The 12,683-nt window shown below is 46.3% G+C and overlaps 1 protein-coding gene across 2 annotated transcripts in view; it reads right to left on the bottom strand.

Annotated features, from left to right (window-relative positions):
- The window catches only part of tmem104 (transmembrane protein 104), a 286,532-nt gene that overhangs the window by 162,157 nt on the left and 111,692 nt on the right, over positions 1-12,683 (bottom strand). For both annotated transcript variants that reach the window (XM_072483238.1, XM_072483239.1), the window contains exon 8: positions 1,801-1,900. In XM_072483238.1, coding sequence (XP_072339339.1) covers positions 1,801-1,900 — 100 coding nt within the window. The remainder of the gene's footprint in view (positions 1-1,800; positions 1,901-12,683) is intronic.

Raw genomic sequence — 12,683 nt, 5'->3', positions numbered from 1 at the left:
TAGATTGTCACATTAAGTTGTTCCCAATGGAACATTAAGATCTACTGGTCTACAATACTAATTTACCAAAGGATATTATAGCATTAAGGATTAAATTACAAAAACAGGTTGCATAAACTTGAGTTTCAATTCCCTTGACTTTCGATATGTTGAGGGGTGATCTAATCAAGTCCTTTGAAATGAAAGAGGAAGTCTGTAAAGTAGCTTCAGTAAAACTTTTGATGGAGCATAAACCTAAAATTAGAGACAGACCATTTAAGAGTGATCTCAGGAAGAACTTTATCCACACAAAGGATAGTGAAAATCTGGAGCAGTGGAAACAGGCTTAGATAAAATATTTAAGATTTGGAGATCAGTAAATTTTTATTGGATCAAGATTATCAATACATATGGAGCAAGGTGGGTAAATAGAGTCGATACCGATCAGCAATTATCTAATACTATAGAGAAGTGGACTCCACTTGAGAATTACCTCCAAGTCTCCAGATGCACAAGGAAAGGAAATAAACTTCACTTACTTGTTGAAAAACACAGAAAACATTTTAAGTATACAGAAACAAAACAGGAAATGCTGGAGATGCGCTGCACTGTGAGGGGGAAAGTTGGATGCAACATGCATCATAACGGAAATCAAACCCGAATTCATCTCAATCTGCTTCCCACCCCAAAAGGTGAGTGGCAATCTTATGGAAACCCGATCAACTCCTCATTCCCCTTCAAGTCGTATACTACCCCGACTGAGATAGAAGCGGTCATTTCTACATTGATGCTATTTCAATCCTGCAATTCCATCCAATCCTGCAATTCCATCCAGAGTATCATCATCTCAAGGACCATGCTCATGCTGGGAGAAGGTCCATGGCCAACCTCTCAGGTCACCTTACAATGGGCATTAAATGGGGCCATTGCATGCACATCCTGAAACCAATAACAGAAAATCTAATTTGCCGTTGCTTTTTCCAGCATTCTCATCTTTGCCACAGATTTCTCCTTCAGATTTTGTCTTTGTGGCTGTTGTTTTTCCGGATCTATTTTCTTGTCTCGTCTTCCCAAACTTCCACTTATTTTTGTGTACATTCGCTATTTCCACATGCCATGTTTCCCAGCAGAATCCTAGCCCCCACCATTACTTATTTTGCCTTTAATTCCCAGCCTTTCAACTCATTCCATTTTTTTTGAACTGCATTCCCAACTCCCTTCATAATCATGCTTCACTCCTTGCATTCCTTAATTCTGTATGTGTTGTTTTTCTCTCAGTCCCTATTTTCTGCGCTCTCATTCCCTCCATTCATCAAATAGACATTTTCCCAACATATTCCCATTTCCTGAGTCACCTTCAGGATTTACTCACATTCTCTCTATTCCACATCTTTCAGGCTTTCCTTTATAGTTCACCCCTTAAATTCTCGGTTATTTTCCTCCAGATTTCAGTTGAAATACTCCCGAAATGTTGTTTTCTCCCAACGTTGAGTGTTTGTGATGTTCTAGTAAACCCTCACTCCTGCGCCCTTCTCCCCTCCCCCCCCCCCCCCAACCACTTCATCCTCCCCATATTCCCCCCTTCCCCATTCTCAGTTATGTTTTCTTCATTCCCAGCATTTCTCCAATGCCTTTCCTGCCAATCAGTATTTTAGCCCTGCTGCTCTCCCCTCGTCAGCAGTTATCCAGATGTTTCCAGCTTTGGCATACGTTTCACTGCTGTTGCTAAAGAGTTAATGTGACAAGAGGCATGGGATGAAATCTGAGAGATCACTTGTTTGATTTAAAAGTTGCTGCCAGTGTCGTAGTTTGCTCACTCACCAGAAAGATCCTGTAGGCATCGATGCGTCTAACCGATCCCCAGCAAGGGTCTGTATCATTGTGCTTTACTTTGCTGTCGGCACTGCATGACTGATTCCCACTATGAGAAAAGGGAGACAGTGAATTCCTGTCCCATAATTAGCATAAAATATAGTTTGGGGCCAAAAACAGAATCCACTTTGTCAAAACCATTTTGTTTTTTTATCCTATACACAGGAGAAACATTCAAAAACAATATTATCCACATGAGTTGTGAGACGGTCATACTGCCTGAGATTTATACTGAAGGTCACTGTACTCAGTGTCACATTGCCTCCCCACAAAGCATTCAAATAAATTGTTGAACCTTTTGAACAATGCAACTTCATTGATTTAGTAACAAATTAATCAGTTTTAAATTAGTCAATTCAGCTTGAACACAGTGACAGTTTATTAATCTGTTGCTGCAATGATTTATACAAGAATTTCCAAAAACTGGAATGTTTCCAGTCCTAACTGCATCATTGAGTGTGTTAAGGACAATAACTGGGAAGGACAAGGTGCTGGCACCTGCGCAGACTGGGTCCGAGGTGTGAGATTTCAGAAACCAACTAGAAGCCACCTGCTCAACAGAAACAGTCACCCTACAAGACAGAAACCAAGTCATCTACTTTTGTGTGTAGTTGGGGAGAGAACAGAGGCAGCCATTCATTCCTTCGAGTCGGTTCTGTATTCAGTTAGACCAGACCAGAGCTGACCTGTATCTTAAGTCCATCAACCCGACTTGTTCACCATTTGTTACGAAGGGGCAGCACAGTGGCAGTGGTTAGCACTGCTGCATCACAACACCAGGGAACCAGGTTCAATTCCAGCCGTGTGTGCATGTGCGTATGTGTGTGTGCGCGAGTGCACTTTCTCCCCATGTCTGCATGGGTTTCCTGCGGGTGCTCGGTTTCCTCGCAGTCCAAAGATGTGCAGGTTAGGTGGATTGGCTGTGCTAAATTGTCCCTTAGTGTCCAAAGGTTAGGTGGGGTGCTCTTTCAGAGGTGTAGATTTGATGGGCCAAATGGCCTCCTTCTGTACTGTATGGACTCTATGATCTTTGCCTTGCAAAAATCCACATCTCAGGTTTGAAACTGTCATTTGACTCCCATCACCAACAGCTTTTTCGGGAAAGAGTCCCAGATTTCCACCACCTTTTGTGAATAAATCCTTCCAGACATCCCTTCCATGTGGAAAAGACACAGCTATCCATGATGATGAACATGAGCATTTCCTCCAGGTTTGAAATCACTATTGTGTCAGGTGGCAGATTAATGGCAATTCAGAACGTCACTGATGAAAGCCAATGGTATGGAGAACCCATCTCAGCAGGGAGCACGCAGAGGTGCCTTCCCTTACAGCATTCATCTAAGAAGAGGATTCCAAATGCCAGCTTTGTTTTCAGTCTGGTGGAGTAGTTTACTCCTACCAAGAATGGAGGAATGTGGGAACACGGCTTTGCCACTGCATCCACGAAGAAATATAGATGTAAAATGTAAACACTCTGAAAAAAGGACAGGGTAAATCTTTTGCAAATAGCTTTCAAAAATTGGAGCTCACTCACTTAAGGTTTCAACTTTAATTGAAATGAAATTCAGCTGTAACGCCCAGGGTGTAAACTGCTGCGGAAGCATTTCACTACCTTCCTATTAGAACCATAGAATTCTTAGTGCAGGAGGAGGCCATTTAGCCCATCGAATCTGCACTGACCCCAAAGGGCACCCTACACAAGTCCACTCCCCCGCCCTAACCCCCTACAACCTACAAGTCCTTGCAGACAAACGAGCAATTTTGCACAGCCAATCCACCTAACCTGCACATCTTTGGACTGTGGAAGGAAACTGCAGCACTCGGAGGAAACCCACGAAGCCATTGGGAGAAAGTACAAATCCACACAGTCACCCCAGGAATTGAAGCTGGGTCAATGGCGGTGTGAGGCAGCAGTGCTAACCACTGCCACCCATTACTTCAAACCAAATGAGTTATATGAAAAACCACAAGTTTGATCATAGATTTTGTGCATCATCTAATTGTCCTGAAAGTTAATCTTTGCTTAAACGGAATATAACTCATTAACCATATCTTTTTCCAAGTCAAATAGGTAAAACATCTCAAGGTTCTGCTCATTCACACTCAATTAGTGTCATGCGAGTTAGATGCAACCGTATCAGCAGGGACCACCTTCAGGTTGACCATTCAGCGAGTCAAACCTCAACATCCAATGTTGAAACAAGAATCAGAAAAAAAATATCTTCCTGAAGTCAATCTACAACAGTGAGAGCCTGAAATAGGCCTTGAAACAGAAGTCTTCATTTCCTATCATTGAGGAAGAGGCCAACTGTTTATAGGCTGAGGCCTGAATACACAGTCAGACAAGGTTTAGTGCCATTTGAAAGCAAAATACTGTGGATGCTGGAAATCTGAAAAAACAGAAAAATGCTGGATAAACGCAGCAGTTCTGGCAGCGCCTGTGGAGGGAAACAGAGTTAGAGTTTCTAAATGATCCTTTTACAGTGCCAGTTTGTTCAAAGCTTTTAATTTAAGTGAATTTAATCCCCAGAGAGCACAATAAGTTGATGTCTCAATGGAAAACTATGCAAAAACATTTTCATGGAGGCAGCAGAAAATGGAGTTGGGAACTTGCAAACTTGGCAGACTGGCTCCTTTTAAAGGGCCACAGCACAAAATGTTTAAATTCTGTGGAGGCAGGGTCAAGACAGAGTTGGGGCCTCCAGAGGCAGACCAAAAAAAAACTAAATCAAACTTCACTCAAATACACCATATTGTAAAAGACTTACCTTCCAAAAAAAGCAACTCCCAAATAATTAAAATCTGTCAAAAAGGTCAATTTGTTATAAAAACATCTATTTCACTAACCATAATGACAGCTGGGCTTTTAATAGTCTCTTAAAACTATCAAAATATCTATTCAGGCCCCTGCTGAGATACATAGTCTGGATCTTTCAAAACTCAGCTAAGCATTCATAATGGGCTCTGCTGTCATAACCAACCATTCCAGCTCAGACCAGAGGGCCTATCAAAATTGTAAAATGGATGGTTAAGTTTTTCTAAGATACAACAGACAGCCTGGTAATCATGAACTCCAGCAGCACCTATTTTCTAAATTTTCTCTAACTGAAAGGTGAAGTTGTTTTCCATTTTTATTTTAATAAATTTATTTAGAGTACCCAATTATTTGTTTTCCAATTTAAGGGGCAATTTAGCGTGGCCAATCCACCTAACCTGCACATCTTTGGGTTGTGGGGGTGAAACCCATGCAGACACGGGAAGAATGTGCAAACTCCACACAGACAGTGACCCAGGGCCGGGATTCGAACCCGGGTCCTTAGCGCCGTAGTTCCAGAGCTATCCACTGCGCCACCGTGCTGCCCTCTTGTTTTCCATTTTTGAAGTGCTCTGAGCATTGAATTCACTTCACATCATTACATTAATGTTCCCAAGCAGTTTTTTCTTCTGATTTGAATGTATAAGAACACTTTTAACAATAGGAAATGAAATGAAAATGAAAATCACTTATTGTCACAAGTAGCCTTCAAATGAAGTTACTGTGAAAAGCCCCTAGTCACCACATTCCGGCACCTGTTCGGGAAGGCTGGTACGGGAAAAGCACCATCTTAAACAATACTGGTGAATGCAATTGTGAACACAATAGTCTTGCAAGACATAGCCCTATAATCAATAACTGCAGTAAAAGCATACCTATCTTACAATACAGCATCTACTATTCAAACTGAAAGAACAATTTTGTTTATATTTCAAAGCCTGCTAATGAAAGAATCCCAAGTGCAAGTGAATGTTCTTTTTGGCTCCCCACTTGAAACTAGCATTTTTCAATGGCTCATGCCTCCCAAAGGCAATGAATCACTTTCACTTACAGAAGATGCCACCTGCACTAAAATTGCAGGGAGATTTGAACTGTCCACTCTTGCATTGGAGCCAAACTTGAGTGCTGAATGTGGGCTGACAGACAGCGAAAACCTCTGGAAAATGGAATGGGGCAGGAGTTCAAGAGTCTAGTCTTGCCCATCACTTGTAAATGGCCCCGAGTCATCCTGACTTTGCAGAAATTGCTCCATAGCATCCCATACACACAATGGGTTTATTCTTCATAATTTCCAGGGATCAACTGAATGAGCTCCAAAGCAGTTCGTCAGATCATAATGGACGCAAGTTTCACATACAAGAGTGACGATGATGATGATCCCAAGAGGCGGGTAAAGACCCGTGGGTGAAAAAGGTGCTGCTGGAGCTGGGTCAAGGGGGTGAGAGAGGCCAATGTTCGGGGGGGGGGAAATCTTGAATAAATCAACTTGTTACATTTAAAATGGAATTGAGCTACCTTATAAAAACATTTTCTCGTGTGCATATATCATTCTTTATTAATGTCACAAGTAGACTTACATTAACACTGCAATGAAGGAAGTTACTGTGAAAATCCCCTAATCGACACATTCCGCCGCCTGTTCGGGTACACCGAGGAAGAATTCAGAATGCCCAATTCACCCAACAGCACGTCTTTCTGGACTTGTGGGAGGAAACCGGAGCACACTGAGGAAACCCACGCAGACACAGGGAGAACGTGCAGACTCCGCACAGACAGTGACCCAAGCCGGGAATCGAAACTGGGACCCTGACGCTGTGAAGCAACAAGTGTTAAGTGCCCAAGGAGAAAGTCATTGGAGTGAAAGAGACAAACCTTCCTTTTTATAATCATAGTACTGTTCCATCAAGTATACCTATTAACATTGTATTTTGCACATAATGTAACCACTGAACGATGATGGATAAATTCAGTTGAACATTAGCTAAAATTTTTGTATAGTGATAGGAAATGCCAAGAAGCAATGTAAAATGATTAATTAAGTTCATGTAAAACTCTACTGGAAATGCTTCAAATTATGGACAGCCTCACAGAAATTTCTTAGCAGATTGGAGATACCATATTTTGTAAAGATCTGTAAAAAAAAAAAAACCTGACTGCACGTATTGATCCTTTTAAGCTGCTATTGTAGGGCAATTGACAACAGAGCCAGAGCAGGAGGAGCAGTGCCTTTCAGTTGAAGAGCTATGAAAGACAAAAGGCATGAGTTGGGTGGAATTGACTATGAAAGAAATGGGAGACTGAAGAACAGGCAAACAACAAAAACATGCTGGCAGCTCAAGTATAAGGCATTGGGAGAACAATGAGTTAATTACCAGCTAAATAACAAACAGAGTTGTTACAGAAGGCATTTTACTTAATCTGGGACAGAGCTAACACTTGAAAATTAAAGCCAAACTCAGACCTTATAGTTACATTTAAAATAAACTTGAGCTATATTATGAAAAATTTTGTTCATGTGTGCATGTATTTGACCATAAAATTTACAGTGCAGGTGGTGGTCACTTGGCCCATCGAGTCTGCACCAGCCCTTAGAAAGAGCACTCTACCTAAGCCCTCACGCCATCCTATCCCCACACCTCCACCCTATCCCTGTAACCCCACCTAAACGTTTTTGAACACCAAGTGCAATTTAGCATAACCAACCCACCTAACCTGCACATCTTTGGACTGTGGGAGGAAACCGGAACACCCGGAGGAAACCCAAGCAGACACGGGGAGAACATGCAGACTCCGCACAGACAGTGACCCAAGCCGGGAATCGAACCTGGGACCCTGGACCTGTGAAGCACCTGTGCTAACCACTGTGCTACCATGCTGCCCCAGGGGAAGAGTGACTGGAGTGAAAGGGAGAAAACACAGATCGCTCAAGATAGAAATTGGTTTCAGGGAGAAGTCACAAGCCAGTCTTGCAGAGGCAAGGCATTACATATTAATAGTATTTGAAAATTTCACTAGTACACAAGATGCATATTTATTTACAGTTGCTCCTGGACACGTTAGAATCACACACTGGTCCAAATTCTTCCATAGCAACATAAGAAATAGAAGCAGTTTGATTAGAGATGAGAAATGATAAAGACAAGTCATTTGTGGAAATGGTGTTCAGGCCCCTAACAATCATCACACGGTAGGACAGAGTATCAATGGTAGTTTGTCAGAAAGGTACAACAATAATCATTGGAGATGTTAATCTACATACAGTCTGAAAAAAAAAAGGTAACGTAGATGACAAATCCATAGGCCAGAATTTTTAGGCTGTTCTCACTGGTGGGATCTTACCGTTTCGCCAATGGGTAACCTTTGGCCCAGGTCTCCCGGGGGGTGGGGGTGCATAGACTGGGTGACACGTCAATAACGGCAGGACCGGAAGATCTGCTGCCAGCCAATGGTAGGCCACCTCTGCAAAACACGCTGTAGAGGTGGGGGAATCCCACCCATAGAACGTTTTCAGTTATTTCTTATCAGGGCATTCTGGAGCCAACCAGGAAGCAGCTAAACTAGACTTCATCAGCAAAGGCATCCCTTCATAAAAATATAAAGACAGATAGTAAGAGTTTCTATAGAAATGACGTGAATATCTGTCTTTAGAAAGAGTCTAAGGGAGTTAATAATGGAAGGAAATGGCAGATGCGCATGGTGGTACAGTGGTTAGCACTGCGGCCTACGGACTTCCGGGTGCGGCTATGCAGAGCTAGGTCGCATATTCGGCAGCTCCTGCTTGGAACGGACTTTTGGGCTCTTTTACAGGGCCCCCACGGCATTTGTTTGACATTTCCCGGTGTGGGAAGAAGGCTGCAATATTCCCCCGACAGTGTCCCCCAGGAAGGGTATGTCTCTTGGTTGCCAGACACACGCAGAAACAGTAAAAGATTTGGCTGCAACTGCAGGATAAACAGGGCCTCTTCCAGCATGCATGCGGGGGAAGGGCAAGCTCAAAGCTGCAAGCTGATCTGAGGGCCTGTATCAAAAGTGAATTCTAGCAGCAGAGGGAACAACTGTGAAAAGACCTCATCAAGGCCACTGAAGGGACTTCCGGTTGCGGTGATGCCTAGCTAGCCGCACGCTTCGGCGGCTCCAGCTCCGACGGACCTTCGGGCTCTTTTAAGAGCCCCAACGGGGAATCTTTCGACGACGCAACCCGGTGTGGGGCGTGTGAGAAGGGAGTCCCCCCCAAACGAAGGAGGAAAAAACCGGCGGCGGCGGCTGCAGCGCGAGGAATCGTCGACCAAAGGGTCAGAAAGAGAGAAGTACAAGATGGCGGCGGAGAAAGCGCAGGCGACATGGGGGCCTGAGCATGAAATTGAGAGACGGTGCGTGGAGCTGTTGAAAAGGGAGGTGCTGACCCCGTTGCTACAGGCAATTGAGGGGCTCAAGGAGACATTAAAGACCCAGGAGACAGAGCTCCGTGTGGTGGAGCAGAAGGTGACAGATATTGAGGACGAGATCCTGGGCCTGGCGGTTAAGACACAGACGCACGAGGCACTTCATAAAAAGTGTACTGAAAGGATCGAAGCCCTAGAAAATGGAGCGCGAAGGAAGAACCTTCGGATACTGGGTCTCCCTGAGGGTGTGGAAGGAGTGGACTGTGGAGCGTACGCAAGTACGATGCTGAGCTCACTGATGGGTGCTGAGGCCCCTACGGGCCCCTTGGAGGTGGAGTGGGCAAATCTGATTCCGGCGAGAAGACCAAAAGCGGGAGAACCACCCAGGGCGATAATCGTGCGATTTTACCGCCTTAAGGATAGAGAAGAGGTCCTGAGATGGGCTAAAAAGGTGCGGAGTAGCAGATGGGAGAATGCAGTGGTACGGGTATACCAGGATTGGAGTGCGGAGGTGGCGAGAAGGAGGGCGAGCTTCAACCGAGCCAAAGAGGTGTTGCATAAAAGGAAGGTGAAGTTCGGGATGCTGCAGCCGGCAAGACTATGGGTCACGTATCAGGAGAGACACCATTATTTCGAGACGGCGGAGGAAGCATGGACCTTCATCAAAGAAGAGAAATTGGATCGGAACTGAGGGACTGATGCTGCAGGAAATGTTATTGTTAATGTTACGGTGGAAGTTAATTGAGAAGTAAACAGGGAAGGGGGGAGACATTGGGGAAATGTGGGCGCCGGTGAGGGGGGAAAGACGGGACATAGTTGGAGAATGGGGAAGGGGAGGGGGAGGGGAAAGGGAGCTGCGCCATAAGAGGCGGGTCAGGTAAAGGGATGTTCCCGCACCAGAAAGAATAAGGCGAGAAGACAGGCGCAAGGCGGATGGGAGTTCCCCACATGGGGGGGGGTCGAGAAGTGAGCAGGAGTAGCCGGGGTCAGTTGAAGTCAGCTGACTTACGGAAGTAATATGGGGGGAGCAATCATGCTAGAAAGAGATCTAGCGGGGAGGGGGGGGAGGGAGGGGGGGGGGGGGACAACTGGGTTGCTGCTGCGGAAATCCAAAAGGAAATGGCTAAAGAGTGGGTGGGCGGGGATGGTGTGCGACGCTGGGGGAGCGAGCGGGAGCGCGGAGGCGAGATATGGGACTGGCCTAGAGAAGGTAATGGCTAGTCGACACGGGAGGGGGGCAGGTAGCCCCCTAGTGAGGCTGATCACGTGGAACGTGAGAGGCCTGAACGGACCGATAAAAAGGGCCAGAGTGCTCGCGCATTTGAAAGGACTAAGGGCAGACGTGGTTATGCTCCAAGAGACGCACCTAAAGGTGGCGGACCAAGTTAGGCTAAGGAAAGGATGGGTGGGACAGGTGTTCCACTCAGGACTGGACGCAAAGAATAGAGGGGTGGCCATTTTGGTGGGGAAACAGGTCGCATTTGAAGCAAAGAACATCGCAGCAGATAGCGGAGGTAGATATGTAATGGTGAGTGGCAGGCTGGAGGGAATGGAGGTCGTGTTGGTTAACGTGTATGCCCCAAACTGGGACGATGCGGGATTTATGAGACGGATGCTGGGGCGTATACCGGACCTGGAGGTAGGAAACTTGAATTTAGGAGGGGACTTTAATACGGTGCTGGACCCGGGGCTAGATAGATCCAGCTCAAGGACCGGAAGAAGGCCGGCAGCGGCCAAGGTACTTAAGGGGTTTATGGACCAAATGGGGGGAGTGGATCCATGGCGATTTCTTAGACCTAGGGCTAGGGAGTTTTCCTTCTTCTCCCATGTCCATAAAGTGTACTCCCGGATAGATTTTTTTGTTTTGGGAAGGTCGTTGATCTCTAGGGTGGAAGAAGCTGAGTACTCAGCCATAGCGGTTTCGGATCATGCCCCACATTGGGTGGACCTGGAATTAGGAGAGGAAAGGGAGCAGAGAACACTCTGGCGATTAGATGTGGGACTGATGGCGGATGAGGGAGTGTGTGCAAGAGTGCGGGGGTGTATTGAGAGATATCTGGAGGTCAATGACGACGGCGAGGTCCCTGTGGGAGTGGTATGGGAAGCACTAAAAGCGGTGGTCAGAGGAGAGCTGATCTCCATTGGGGCCCACAAAAGGAAAACAGAGGCCAAGGAAAGGGAAAGATTACTGGGGGAGATTTTAAGGGTGGATAGGGAATTTGCAGAGACCCCGGAGGAGGAATTGTACAGGGAGAGGAGACGACTCCAGACGGAATTTGACCTTCTGACCACCAGAAAGGCGGAGGTACTGTGGAGGAAGGCACAGGGGAGGAGGTATGAATATGGGGAAAAGGCGAGTCGCCTGTTGGCTCATCAATTGCGAAAGAGGGCAGCAGCGAGGGAGATAGGAGGAATTAGAGACGAAAGGGGAGACACGGTGCGAAGGGCAGGAAAGATAAATGAGGTGTTCAAGACCTTCTATGAGGAACTGTATAGGTCTCAACCCCCAGAGAGAGAGGAGGGGATGCGGCAGTTCCTGGACCAATTGAGGTTCCCGAAAGTGGAGGAGCGGGGGGTGGTAGGCCTGGGGGCTCCGATTGGGGTGGACGAGGTTATTAAGGGACTGGGAAGCATGCAAGCAGGGAAGGCCCCAGGGCCAGACGGGTTCCCGGTGGAGTATTACAGAAAATATATGGACTTGTTGGCCCCGTTGATGGTGAGGACGTTCAATGAGGCCAGGAAAGGGGGGACTCTACCCCCGACGATGTCGGAGGCGACGATATCGTTAATTTTGAAGAGGGATAAAGATCCGTTGCAGTGCGGGTCCTATAGACCCATTTCATTGTTGAACGTGGACGCCAAATTGTTGGCAAAGGTACTGGCATCGAGGATAGAGGACTGTGTCCCGGGGGTGGTGCACGAAGACCAGACAGGGTTCGTAAAAGGGAGACAACTGAATGTTAACGTGCGACGACTATTAGGGGTGATAATGATGCCCCCAGTGGAGGGGGAGGCAGAGATAGTGGCGGCAATGGACGCAGAGAAGGCATTTGATAGGGTGGAGTGGGAGTATTTATGGGAAGTGTTAAGGAGGTTTGGGTTTGGGAACGGGTTTATTAGCTGGGTTAGACTTCTTTATGGGGCTCCAACGGCAAGCGTAGTTACAGGTCGACATAGATCGGAGTATTTCCGACTATATAGGGGAACAAGACAGGGATGCCCGCTGTCTCCATTGTTGTTCGCGTTGGCAATTGAACCTCTGGCCATGGCGTTGAGAGACTCCAGGAAATGGAGAGGGGTGACTAGAGGGGGAGAAGAACACCGAGTCTCGTTATATGCGGATGACCTATTGTTATACGTGTCGGACCCAGCGGGGGGAATGATAGAGGTTATGCGAATTTTGAGGGGGTTCGGGGATTTCTCGGGGTATAGGCTAAACATGGGGAAGAGTGAATTATTTGTGATACATCCAGGGGACCAGAGTAGAGAGATAGAAGGCTTGCCTCTAAGGAAAGTGGAAAGAAACTTCCGATACCTGGGGATTCAGATCGCTAGGAGCTGGGGAACCTTGCACAGACTTAATCTGACACGGTTGGTAGAACAAATGGAGGACGACTTCAAGAGGTGGGACATGC

Source organism: Scyliorhinus torazame, chromosome 18 (assembly GCF_047496885.1).
Source record: "Scyliorhinus torazame isolate Kashiwa2021f chromosome 18, sScyTor2.1, whole genome shotgun sequence".
Lineage (NCBI taxonomy): Eukaryota > Metazoa > Chordata > Chondrichthyes > Carcharhiniformes > Scyliorhinidae > Scyliorhinus > Scyliorhinus torazame.
The sequence above is the reverse complement of the archived record's forward strand: the minus strand, read 5'-3'. Positions and strand labels throughout refer to the sequence as shown.